This window comes from Oncorhynchus keta, chromosome 20, assembly GCF_023373465.1.
Source record: "Oncorhynchus keta strain PuntledgeMale-10-30-2019 chromosome 20, Oket_V2, whole genome shotgun sequence".
Lineage (NCBI taxonomy): Eukaryota > Metazoa > Chordata > Actinopteri > Salmoniformes > Salmonidae > Oncorhynchus > Oncorhynchus keta.
The window spans coordinates 31,663,344-31,676,618 of NC_068440.1; the positions used below are offsets into that span (position 1 = coordinate 31,663,344).

At 45.9% G+C, this 13,275-nt stretch overlaps 1 protein-coding gene across 1 annotated transcript; it reads left to right on the top strand.

Moving 5' to 3' along the window:
- Positions 1-1,366: 1,366 nt before the first annotated feature.
- Positions 1,367-10,047, top strand: LOC118373054 (uncharacterized). The gene is made up of 3 exons (XM_035759113.2): positions 1,367-1,528; positions 5,739-5,846; positions 9,180-10,047. Exon 3 carries the CDS (start codon positions 9,185-9,187, stop codon positions 9,878-9,880), a length of 696 nt encoding a protein of 231 aa, XP_035615006.1. The 5' UTR covers positions 1,367-1,528; positions 5,739-5,846; positions 9,180-9,184; the 3' UTR covers positions 9,881-10,047.
- The last annotated feature ends 3,228 nt before the right edge of the window (positions 10,048-13,275 follow it).

The following is a 13,275-nucleotide window of genomic DNA, read 5'->3' on the forward strand; positions in this document are numbered from 1 at the left end:
TGATTTTGAACAGGGTCCAAAGTAGTGCACTATATAGAGTACCATTTGGGATGCAGATATATTTTTGCGCCAGGGAGTTGAATAAATATGAGATTGTTGTTCCTGAGTTATATTAGCGTTATTTACGGTTTGCTTAGGCATCTGGTATTCCAGGCATGTCCCTACATTGTAAAACATGTCAATGTCCCTACATTGTAAAACATGTCAATGTCCCTACATTGTAAAACGTTTTATTGTATGTTATTTGACATGGTACAGTGGGGCAAAAAAGTATTTAGTCAGCCACCAATTGTGCAAGTTCTCCCACTTAAAAAGATGAGGCCTGTAAGTGTCATCATAGGTACACTTCAACTATGACAACTTCTCATTTTGTCCATCATAGTTGAAGTGTACCTACCTGAAAATTACAGGCCTCTCATCTTTTTAAGTGGGAGAACTTGCACAATTGGTGGCTGACTAAATACTTTTTTGCCCCACTGTATGTGACAGCAGCAGAATTGATAAGTGACCATTCACCTGGTTTGCTTAATCTCTTTCTGGCAGGTTATGTCGCGGTGCTCCTCTATCACCGTACAACGAATGAGATGTTCTGCTAGCTGCCCAGACGTTCTGTCTGTTTGGGACACGGTACCCTGGATGCCTACCACATGGCACCCTGTTCTCTATGTTGAGAACTACTTTTTCAAATCAATATGCTGGATCCTACTGGATTTTATTTTAATGCTGTTCATTCCAAGTCGCCTTTTACCATCATCAAAAAACGACTTATTAATTCAATATTTTTAGGAACTGTCCATAAAATAGAATAGATTGGATGAAACTGAGTTTGTAATCATACCATTTTTCTAGTACCATTCTGGGAAAAGTATTTCATGTGTAATGTTTAATTTCTGAATAATAATACAAAGTACAACTTTTTAAGTATTGTATTCTTGGTATGTGTATATGTATGTATTGTCACGCCCTGACCTGAGTATTCTTTGTTTTCTTTATATATTTTGGTTAGGTCAGGGTGTGACATGGGTGATGTATGTGTTTTGGTACTGTCTAGGGGTTGTATAGGTTTATGGGGTTGTTTACCATCTTGGTGTTTATGTATGTCTATGGTTGCCTAGATTGGTTCTCAATTAGAGGCAGCTGTTTATCGTTGTCTCTGATTGGGAACCATATTTAGGCAGACTTCTTCTTTGGGTATTTCGTGGGTTATTGTCTGTGTGTAGTTGCCTGTGTCTGCACTCGTTGTCATAGCGTCACGATCATTTTTGTTTAAGTGTTCTTTGTGTTCTTCATTCATTAAAAGAAGAATGCATTCTAGTCACGCTGCGCTTTGGTCTCCTCTTTACGACGATCGTGACAGAATAACCCACCAACAATGGACCAAACAGCGTGGTAACGGCCAGCAGCGGCAAAGAACGCAGGACTCCTGGACTTGGGAGGAGATTCTGGACGGCGAAGGACCCTGGGCACAGAAAGGGGAATATCGCCGCCCCAAAGCAGTGCTGGAGGGAGCGAAAGCAGAGAGGCGCCGGTGAGAGAGGGACAGAGTGATAGAGAAGACATCAAATCATTTGACATAACACAAATGTAATCATGTAGTAACCAAACAAGTGTTACACAAATCAAAATATGAAAATACTAAACACGAGCAATGGACATTAGACCAAATCTGTCCACATTTGAGATTTTTGGTTCCAACGGCCATGTCTTTGTGAGACGAGAGAGTAGGTGAACGGATGATCTCTGCATGTGTGGTTCCCATCGTGAATCATGGAGGAGGAGGTGTGGGGTGCTTTGCTGGTGACACTGTCTGATTTATTTAGAACACTTAACCAGCATGGCTACCACAGAATTCTACAGCGATACGCCATCCCATCCGGATTGAGCTTAGTGGGACAATCATTTGTTTTTCAACAGGACAATGACCCAACACACCTCCAGGCGGTGTAAGTGCTATTTGACCAAGAAGGAGAGTGATGGAGTGCTGCATCAGATGACCTGGCCTCCATAATCATCCGAACTCAACCCAATTGAGATGGTTTGGGATGAGTTGGACTGCAGAGTGAAGGAAAAGCAGCCAACAAGTGCTCAGCATATGAGGGAACTCCTGTTGGAAAAGCTTTCCACTTGAAGCTTGTTGAGCGAAGTAGGCAAAGGGTGGCTACTTTTGAAGAATCTCAAATATAAATATATTTTGATTGGTTTAAGATTAGATTTTTTAGTTACTACATGATTCCAAATGTGTTATTTCATAGTTTTGATGTCTTCACTATTATTCTTCAATGTATAAAATAGTACAAATAAAGAACCCTTGATTGAGAAGGTGTGTCCAAACCTTTGACTGGTGCTGTACATCAAATACCTGAATTCACACAATCTTTCTCCTTCATCCCATTACAGCACAGTAGACATTTTATTTATGTACATTTCCGATGCCTATGTATGTACTCTGCTGTGGCCTGACGCACAGGCAGGTATTTTTGAGCACTGTAACTAAACCATTTTTAAAAAACATTTTAAAAAAGCTCCCCAAGAAAACACTACATATTTTTAGTAACTACTCATATCATTACAATTTGAATAGTTTGTTCCCTTTTCCATATATGACTCATGCATCCCAGTCATAATAATATAGACTGCTGCTGGTGGATCCATTCCCATTATCCTCTTTGTGTCGTTAGAGAGAGTTCTGTTCAAACCATATCTGATTGGTTTTTAACACCAGCTGCTGTGTGAGATGGGGAAATGTCGAGCTCATGCCAAGTCCCCTCTTCCCCCTGTGCCTCAGCTATGCCCTGCCGTTTTCCTCAATTACTCATTCATGAAGCTCCACTGTTTGATATTTCATAGGGTGCTTGCGTGGGCCTCCTTTGTGTGGTGTCGTCTGCCTAGGCTGGCTCTCTGGCGCAGTGAGAGGAAAGGAAGGGAATTAGAACCTTGGTAGTTAGAGCTGTGTTCGCTGTCTCTCTCCTCACAGAAACACAGAAGGGAACTAGCTGGGGCCAGTTCAGGAAGGCTGAAATGATCCTTTGTGTTGAAAATTGTAGCCTCATAAACCAACATTTAACAAATATGTGATTTTCTTTCAATCATGGAGTATATCTGTAGAGCAGATACATCTATTTTGGAACATTTCAGTCTGCTGGCTCTCACAGAATGACACGCTCTCAGAAGAACTAGCTGGAACCTCTCATTCTGACAGGCACTAATGCTGCCGAGACATCAATCTGCATTAGCTCAAGATCAGCGCTTAGTACTATTCACTCCTTGTATAGTTTGTATATTGCCATAATGTATATTTTTGCCTTTGAACAGTGTATGGAATATGTAATGATACAATTCAGCGTTCCCAGAAATATCACAAATAAGTTGTTAACCCGGAAAGACCTTAATAACCTTCTGAAAAGAAATGTATCTTTATGTATAATAGTGATGTACATATTATGAACCAAAATATAAATGCATGTAGTGCTGGTCCCATGTTTCATGAGCTGAAACAAAAAATCCCAGAAATGTTCCAGATGCACAAAAAGCTTGTTTCTCTCAAATGTTGTGCACAAATGTGTTTACATCCCTGTTAGTGAGCATTTCTCTTGTGTCAAGATAATTAATCCACCTGACAGGTGTGGCATATCAAGAAGCTGATTAAACAGCATGGCAATTACACAGGTGCACCTTGTGCGGGGGACAATAAAAGGCCACTCAAAAATGTGAAGTTTTGTCACAACACAATGTCACAGATGTCTCAAGTTTTGAGGAAGCGTGCAATTGGCATGCTGACAGCAGAAACGTCCACCAGAGTTGTTGCCAGAGAATGTTAATTTCCCTACCATGGTTGACAGTACGTCCAACCAGTCTCACAACCGCTAACCACGCCAGCCCAGGACCTCCACATCCGGCTTCTTCACCTGCGGGATCGTCTGAGACCAGCCACCTGGACAGCTGATGAAACTGTGGGTTTGCACAAATGAAGAATCTCTGCACAAACCGTCAGAAAAAGTCTCGGCGAAGCTCATCTGCGTGTTCGTCATCTTCACCAGGGTCTTGACCTGACTGGTGTTCGGTGTCGTAACCGACTTCAGTGGGCAAATGCTCACCTTCGTTGGCCACTGGTACACTGGAGAAGTGTGCTCTTCATGGATGAATCCCGGTTTCAAGCCTTTTTTTTGTAAGTATCTGACCAACAGATGCATATCTGTATTTCCAGTCATGTGACTGGAGCTCCCGAGTGGTGCAGCGGTCTAAGGCACTGCATCTCAGTGCTAGAGGTGTCACTACAGACACCCTGGTTTGAATCCAGGCTCTCACGATCAGCCGTGATTCGGAGTCCCATAGGGCGGTACACAATTGGCCCAGCAGTGTCCGGGTTTGGCCTGTGTAGGCAGTCATTGCAAATAACAATTTGTCTTAACTGACTTGCCGAGTTAGATTTTTTTAATAGAAAATCCATAGATTAGGGCCTAATGAATTTATTTCAATTGACTGTTTTCCTTATATGAACAAAGTCCATTGTTCATATAATATAACTCAGTAAAATCTTTGAAATTGTTGCATTTATATTTGTTATATTTATTTATGTATATTTATGCAAGCCTTCCACAGTAACCCACATGCCATGCATATGTCTATTGGTCTTGTACATCACACTTCCTACAGTACAGCTCCTTTGAGAAGCTAAGGCTCTTTAGTTGTCAGGGGAGGGGGAAAGCATAGGAGGCTTGAGTGTGTGACATCGCCTACACAGAGTCTATTTCTCGTCTCAGTGCAAGTCAGTGGTTTACATAAACCCCAATACACATTGACCCCAGTGGCACAGTGAGCGGCTGCTATAGCTGAATGCATTAGGTGAAACACCTTCATTTTAGGAGGCTTGCCAGACGATGCATTGATTATGTAAGGCCTGCTGAGGTGATGCTCAGGAGCCTTGAAGCTCCTAATCTTGTTTAGATGATGTTTTGGTGAATGTAAAGGAAAAGTGTTTTTATTTTCTTACCTTTATTTAACTAGGCAAGTCAGTTAAGAACAAATTGAGGTTTCAGGGGCAGAACGACAGATTTGTACTTTGTTAACTCGCGGATATGAACTTGCAACCTTTCAGTTACTAGTCCAACGCTCTAACCACTAGGCTACCAGGTTGACTTAGATCTAATTACCACCTATATTTGGAACCAAGAAAGTGAACACATACTTGATTGATCAAAGATGATCACGTACATAAGTTCATAGGACAAATGCTTGAGCCGACTGACATTTTTAGATAATTTGCATCTCTTCTCTGAATGGAACCCTCTGATCTCATAGAATTCTGGTTTCCCGGGGAACAAGGAAACAAAGTATTTGAAGCATGCAACATTTTAGTACTTGAAGAGCTCATAACAGAACTGTACACACAACTGTAGACGGGGGAAATTCAATGGACTTTGTTGTGAAGAAGATTGAAGGTACATTTACAGCTAAGTAATTCATCTGAGAGTTGAGTGGGAACATTTATTTGTACAGTGAACAATCTGAGCTCATGTTGGCTTGTCATACATTTGGCCCTGAATACACATGAACCATGCTCTCAATTGCAGCAATACTCTCCCATCTCTCAATAAAACATGTATTATTATTTTGTTCTCTGTTCTGATGTAGCTTTGCTTATTTAAATGTGTTACACTTCAAATTATATTTTTTGCTTTTTATTATGGCCACTGAGTGTTTCAGTAATATGTCTTTTACATCCTTCTCTGTCTGACTAGAGTTAGATATATCCAGGTATCACACGAAGGGCCACTATAGGAAGCTTGGCTCGCCAAAGAATGATACCACAGATGATCTTCCTGATAACACTAGGACTGCAGAGAGAGGTAAATGATTATGCTGGCACTGTTATCCACAAAATATGTAGCCTACATATTTTAGCAAATTGTTATGCTAGAGGAATGGACATTATAAACATTTATCTGGAAAATGAATGCTTGTTCTGATACTTCTGATAAAATCATCTCTTAAGCAACAATATAGCACTCAATATTATTCTCATTTTAGCTAATGTTAGAAAATGTTAATCACAGCGAAATGTTCAGATTGAGTTCCCTTTGTGACATCACTGTTCTGGCCTGTGATGATGATGCACACGATTGCTCAAGTGTTCTAAAAATGTATTACATTTCTATAGCACTTTTCATATAATTTATTAATGAACAGTTATCTACTCAAAGTAGCTGTTGAAAAAGTGTAGGCAGGATGCACTGAAGGTCATGAGTGTGGACGCTCTGAGGAGGACTAAGAACAAAAATAACAATATTGTAGAGGAATCATCTGGTATGTTACTCTTTAATGGTTTCAGATTGCTGCCCTTATGACACTAGTCATGTAATAATGTGATGTTGACATATAAAAGTGTTTATCAGGGCGAGATGACAATGACATGGACATTTCTGAAGGGGAATCTGGTGATTACTCTTGATAAAAGTACAGATAGACTCAATGGATTTTTCCATTTGGATGTTGCTGCTTGATGAAGGTCATGACCTTTAGAGAACTGTAATGCGTCAAACCCATTTCCACCTCGAGCTGTGGGAGAAATGAGTGACTTTCTTCCACTCACTTCTACCTCTGAAAACACTCCAACTGTTCCCATTTAGACTGACTTTAAGAAGCAATGCAAACTAGATTTTTCTTTCAGTGATTCAATTTTAGACCACTAATGAAGCCTTGGAATTGTAAACTGCCTGCTGTCTATACAGGTTGTGAGAGTCAGGTACAGGTGCAGTCAAAGGCCATAGAGACAACTCCCTCCAGACTCAACCCCAGTCTCTCAGACCTCCTCTCTAGGCTCGGCACCACCAACCTGGGCAGCGACCAGCACCTAGCCAGTAGGCCCTCCGACCAACACCTCCACCAAGACACCATTATCCACAGCTACTCCCTCAACCTGGACACTCAAACCCTGGCAGGGTCCAACAGTTTGACAGGCACCGACCCTCACTCCCAGCCGCCGCAGACCATGTACTACCACCACCGCCCTGACTCCCAGAGGTCACTGTGTGGCGAGGTGGATCCTCTCTTTATCCACAAGGTCACGGCTGCAGAATTAGTCTGCGGGGAGAGTAAGTACAAGTGCTCAGGCTGCCTGAGGTACTACGACCACCTGGGGACCCTGCTGGGTCACATCGATCAGGGCTGGAGCGAGGGCTTCAGCTGCAGGGTGTTCTACAGGAAGCTGAAGAGCATGCAGGACCGCAGCCCCATGGTCATGATGAGTTGCCAGAGCAAGGATGCCCAGGCCCTGGATATCGACCCAAAGCACTCTAGCTCCTCCATCATTCGCCTCGGGTCGGCCTCTCTGGCCCTGGCCCACCATCCGACCGATGTTGACGGGAGGAAAGGTCCTGGGACAAGGGACAAGAAGGCAGACATGATCCACAGGTGGCTGCAGAAGACAGAAGTGACATCATTGCTTGACTGAGGCAGTTTTTAATGAGTTGATGGAGAATGTGTGTACTGTATTATTGTTGCTGTGTTGTCTAGGTGTTTGAAACTAAGTGTGTTAAATAAATGAATGAATACATCAACATAATATAAGTTCCTACTTCCCTTTTGAATGTGTTTTAGGATATCTGAAATTATCTTAAAGGCCAAGTGCAGTCAAATTGGATTTTCCTGTGTTTTATATACGTATATTGCCACACTGAAGTTGGAATAATACTGTGAAATTGTGAAAATTATGATAATGCCCTTTTAGTGTAATAGCTGTTTGAAATGACTGCCTGAAAATCAATTAGTTAGTAGATCAATAAGACAGACCATTTATAACCTCTCTACCATTAAAATCAATTTTTCAGTTTTCCCCCATGCCCACTCAGACCACTCCCAGACAATCCTAGCAAAATTCTTGCTTAAGAAATTGCCCTTTTGCTAAGAAGCTTTTTTTGTTTATTTAAAAAAAAGAAAAACATTTTAATGTAAAACAACCACAGGACTTAATTGTTAATTGTTACCCAGAAATTATACGACTTGCATTGGACCTTTAATATAATACTGTGAAAACTCTATTTTGTCATTTAGAGATGAAAATAGGATTGCATTCACAAAGGTTCAAGTCTCCTATCATTCATTTCTTCCATGTAGAAAGCACTGCTTGTAGTTTATGCCATCATCCACTGGTATTTAATCTGAGAAGCATCTCCCCTGGTGATGGAGAGAGGAGAACCATCAGAACATATCACACTTGTTCAACAAACCCTGGAGTCTATGGCTCTTTTCACCCCAAAGTCAATGGACATGGCAGAGCTAATGCAGATGACACATAATGACAAGCCTGTGTAGGAGATTTACATTTATTCAAATGTGTTGGCTAAAAATAGGGAGACACTCAAATGTGATTACTCCATTAACATTACATGCAGTGCCTTAGGTTTGAATTCACACCTCTGAGAAATGTGAGCATGCAAGACAAGAATATAAAACAGAAAAATATATATAAATAAGTCCAGTAATCCATGGTAAACATTCAATGTGAAATTATGTTTTAAGGAAAAACATGCTCTAGTTTGTGAATTTTGCAGCCTCCCCCGACACACCAAAATGGACAAAACTCTTCTGTAGTTTTCTTCTAGTGAGGTTAGAGCACTTTTCCAGTTCCTTCATAATGCTAGATGTTCTCCAGTTCCTTCTTAATGCTAGATGTTCTCCAGTTCCTTCTTAATGCTAGATGTTCTCCAGTTCCTTCGTAATGCTAGATGTTCTCTAGTTCCTTTGTAATGCTAGATGTTCTTCAGTTCCTTCTTAATGCTAGATGTTCTCCAGTTCCTTCGTAATGCTAGATGTTCTCCAGTTCCTTCGTAATGCTAGATGTTCTCCAGTTCCTTCGTAATGCTAGATGTTCTCCAGTTCCTTCGTAATGCTAGATATTCTCCAGTTCCTTTGTAATGCTAGATGTTCTCCAGTTCCTTTGTAATGCTAGATGTTCTCCAGTTCCTTCATAATGCTAATGTTCTCCAGTTCCTTCATAATGGTAGATGTTCTCAATTGGCTGCTTTCTTCAGTTTAGTCTACCTCTCAAATGCTATACTGAATAGAAATCTGAAAAGTGTAAAGGTCAGTCAGGTGCATTGATGTGTGTTCACCTAGCAATGTCTTCATAGATCAGGGTTCTTCATATGTACGTTCCCCTTATTTATTGTTCTCTCTCCCAGCCTCAATGAGATGGCCACCCTCCCTCACGGTTTTGAGGACAGCAGAGCCACACGTACGACAGACGCAGTCCATCCCCACTCACCCTCCCTGCACCCCCCTGAAGCACACCCCACCCGGCCCTTACGGACATGGATATCCACCACATCCACCTCAGCCTTCAGCCAAGGAGCGGTCCAAGTCGGTGGAGCCCAGATACGAGCCCCGCCACCTGGACTTTAACTTCCTGCGCAGAGCCTCTGCCATAGAGCAGGTAGAGGGGGAGCTCCAGTACCGGTGTGCTGGGTGCCTGTTGCTCTATCCCAGCCTGGCCGTGCTGCAGAACCACATCGGCCTCAGCTGGATGGAGGGCTTCAGCTGCCGCGTCTTCTACAGGAAGCTGAGGGAGATCTGCAACAGGAACGAAACCAAGAAGCTCCACGAGAGGGTCCAAACAAGTAGTGTCGCTGAGAAGCAGCTGAGGCCACCAACGTGCGGGGCAGCGCTGGGCCTTGCTAGAGGGGGTAGGAGTGTAGGGCAGACAGGGCTGAAGCAGGGAGATCCTCCTGGAGCTGCAGGAAGGAAGGACCAGGGGGCACTCAGCCACAGGTTGACTCTGGAGTCGGTGGAGACCATAAGAAGGAACACAGCCGTTCACAAGTGGCTGAATGAGATTGAATGTTACCCCTTCCCTGATGTCACCCAGTCACCAGAGAGAGCATAAAAACATCCCTCTTTTTGATTCATCAGTTTCACTGAATGAGAAAGACTATTGGCACTGAATTAAAAACTATTGGCATTACATTTCTCAGTGTAAAGGTGTCATTGCTGTCCTTAGAGGATTTGCTCTGGGATGGTGGGACAGGTTTGTGTTATTCACAAGCAGATAAGTTGCTGTCTGTGTTCACACATGTGTGAATTAAAATACCATCACTGCTGACCAGGGTTCACTTGCAGGTCTTTATTTTCTTCAACTGGTCTCACACTGTGACCATGCATCCTCCTGATACCAGCCCCTGGCCACTAGTCTCACACGGTGACCATGCATCCTCCTGATACCAGCCCCTGGCCACTAGTCTCACACTGTGACCATGCCTTCCCCTGATACCAGCCCCTGGCCACTAGTCTCACACTGTGACCATGCATCCTCCTGATACCAGCCCCTGGCCACTAGTCTCACACTGTGACCATGCCTTCCCCTGATACCAGCCCCTGGCCACTAGTCTCACACTGTGACCATGCATCCTCCTGATACCAGCCCCTGGCCACTAGTCTCACACTGTGACCATGCCTTCCCCTGATACCAGCCCCTGGCCACTAGTCTCACACTGTGACCATGCCTTCCCCTGATACCAGCCCCTGGCCACTAGTCTCACACTGTGACCATGCATCCTCCTGATACCAGCCCCTGGCCACTAGTCTCACACTGTGACCATGCCTTCCCCTGATACCAGCCCCTGGCCACTAGTCTCACACTGTGACCATGCCTTCCCCTGATACCAGCCCCTGGCCACTAGTCTCACACTGTGACCATGCATCCTCCTGATACCAGCCCCTGGCCACTAGTCTCACACTGTGACCATGCATCCTCCTGATACCAGCCCCTGGCCACTAGTCTCACACTGTGACCATGCATCCTCCTGATACCAGCCCCTGGCCACTAGTCTCACATTGTGACCATGCATCCTCCTAATACCAGCCCCTGGCCACTAGTCTCACACTGTGACCATGCCTTCCCCTGATACCAGCCCCTGGCCACTAGTCTCACACTGTGACCATGCCTTCCCCTGATACCAGCCCCTGGCCACTAGTCTCACACTGTGACCATGCATCCTCCTAATACCAGCCCCTGGCCACTAGTCTCACACTGTGACCATGCCTTCCCCTGATACCAGCCCCTGGCCACTAGTCTCACACTGTGACCATGCATCCTACTGATACCAGCCCCTGGCCACTAGTCTCACACGGTGACCATGCATCCTCCTGATACCAGCCCCTGGCCACTAGTCTCACACTGTGACCATGCCTTCCCCTGATACCAGCCCCTGGCCACTAGTCTCACACTGTGACCATGCATCCTCCTGATACCAGCCCCTGGCTACTAGTCTCACACTGTGACCATGCCTTCCCCTGATACCAGCCCCTGGCCACTAGTCTCACACTGTGACCATGCCTTCCCCTGATACCAGCCCCTGGCCACTAGTCTCACACTGTGACCATGCCTTCCCCTGATACCAGCCCCTGGCCACTAGTCTCACACTGTGACCATGCATCCTCCTGATACCAGCCCCTGGCCACTAGTCTCACACTGTGACCATGCATCCTCCTGATACCAGCCCCTGGCTACTAGTCTCACACTGTGACCATGCCTTCCCCTGATACCAGCCCCTGGCCACTAGTCTCACACTGTGACCATGCATCCTCCTGATACCAGCCCCTGGCCACTAGTCTCACACTGTGACCATGCCTTCCCCTGATACCAGCCCCTGGCCACTAGTCTCACACTGTGACCATGCCTTCCCCTGATACCAGCCCCTGGCCACTAGTCTCACACTGTGACCATGCCTTCCCCTGATACCAGCCCCTGGCCACTAGTCTCACACTGTGACCATGCATCCTCCTGATACCAGCCCCTGGCCACTAGTCTCACACTGTGACCATGCATCCTCCTGATACCAGCCCCTGGCCACTAGTCTCACACTGTGACCATGCCTTCCCCTGATACCAGCCCCTGGCCACTAGTCTCACACTGTGACCATGCATCCTCCTGATACCAGCCCCTGGCCACTAGTCTCACATTGTGACCATGCATCCTCCTAATACCAGCCCCTGGCCACTAGTCTCACACTGTGACCATGCCTTCCCCTGATACCAGCCCCTGGCCACTAGTCTCACACTGTGACCATGCCTTCCCCTGATACCAGCCCCTGGCCACTAGTCTCACACTGTGACCATGCATCCTCCTAATACCAGCCCCTGGCCACTAGTCTCACACTGTGACCATGCCTTCCCCTGATACCAGCCCCTGGCCACTAGTCTCACACTGTGACCATGCCTTCCCCTGATACCAGCCCCTGGCCACTAGTCTCACACTGTGACCATGCATCCTCCTAATACCAGCCACTGGCCCCTAGTCTCACACTGTGACCATGCATCCTCCTGATACCAGCCCCTGGCCACTAGTCTCACACTGTGACCATGCATCCTACTGATACCAGCCCCTGGCCACTAGTCTCACACTGTGACCATGCATCCTCCTGATACCAGCCCCTGGCCACTAGTCTCACACTGTGACCATGCATCCTCCTGATACCAGCCCCTGGCCACTAGTCTCACATTGTGACCATGCATCCTCCTAATACCAGCCCCTGGCCACTAGTCTCACACTGTGACCATGCATCCTCCTGATACCACACTGCCCCTGGCCACTAGTCTCACACTGTGACCATGCATCCTCCTGATACCAGCCCCTGGCCACTAGTCTCACACTGTGACCATGCATCCTCCTGATACCAGCCCCTGGCCACTAGTCTCACACTGTGACCATGCATCCTCCTGATACCAGCCCCTGGCCACTAGTCTCACACTGTGACCATGCATCCTCCTGATACCAGCCCCTGGCCACTAGTCTCACACTGTGACCATGCATCCTCCTAATACCAGCCCCTGGCCACTAGTCTCACACTGTGACCATGCATCCTCCTAATACCAGCCCCTGGCCACTAGTCTCACACTGTGACCATGAATCCTCCTGATACCAGCCCCTGGCCACTAGTCTCACACTGTGACCATGCATCCTACTGATACCAGCCCCTGGCCACTTGTCTCACACTGTGACCATGCATCCTCCTGATACCAGCCCCTGGCCACTAGTCTCACACTGTGACCATGCATCCTCCTGATACCAGCCCCTGGCCACTAGTCTCACACTGTGACCATGCATCCTCCTAATACCAGCCCCTGGCCACTAGTCTCACACTGTGACCATGCATCCTCCTGATACCAGCCCCTGGCCACTAGTCTCACACTGTGACCATGCATCCTCCTGATACCAGCCCCTGGCCACTAGTCTCACATTGTGACCATGCATCCTCCTAATACCAGCCCCTGGCCACTAGT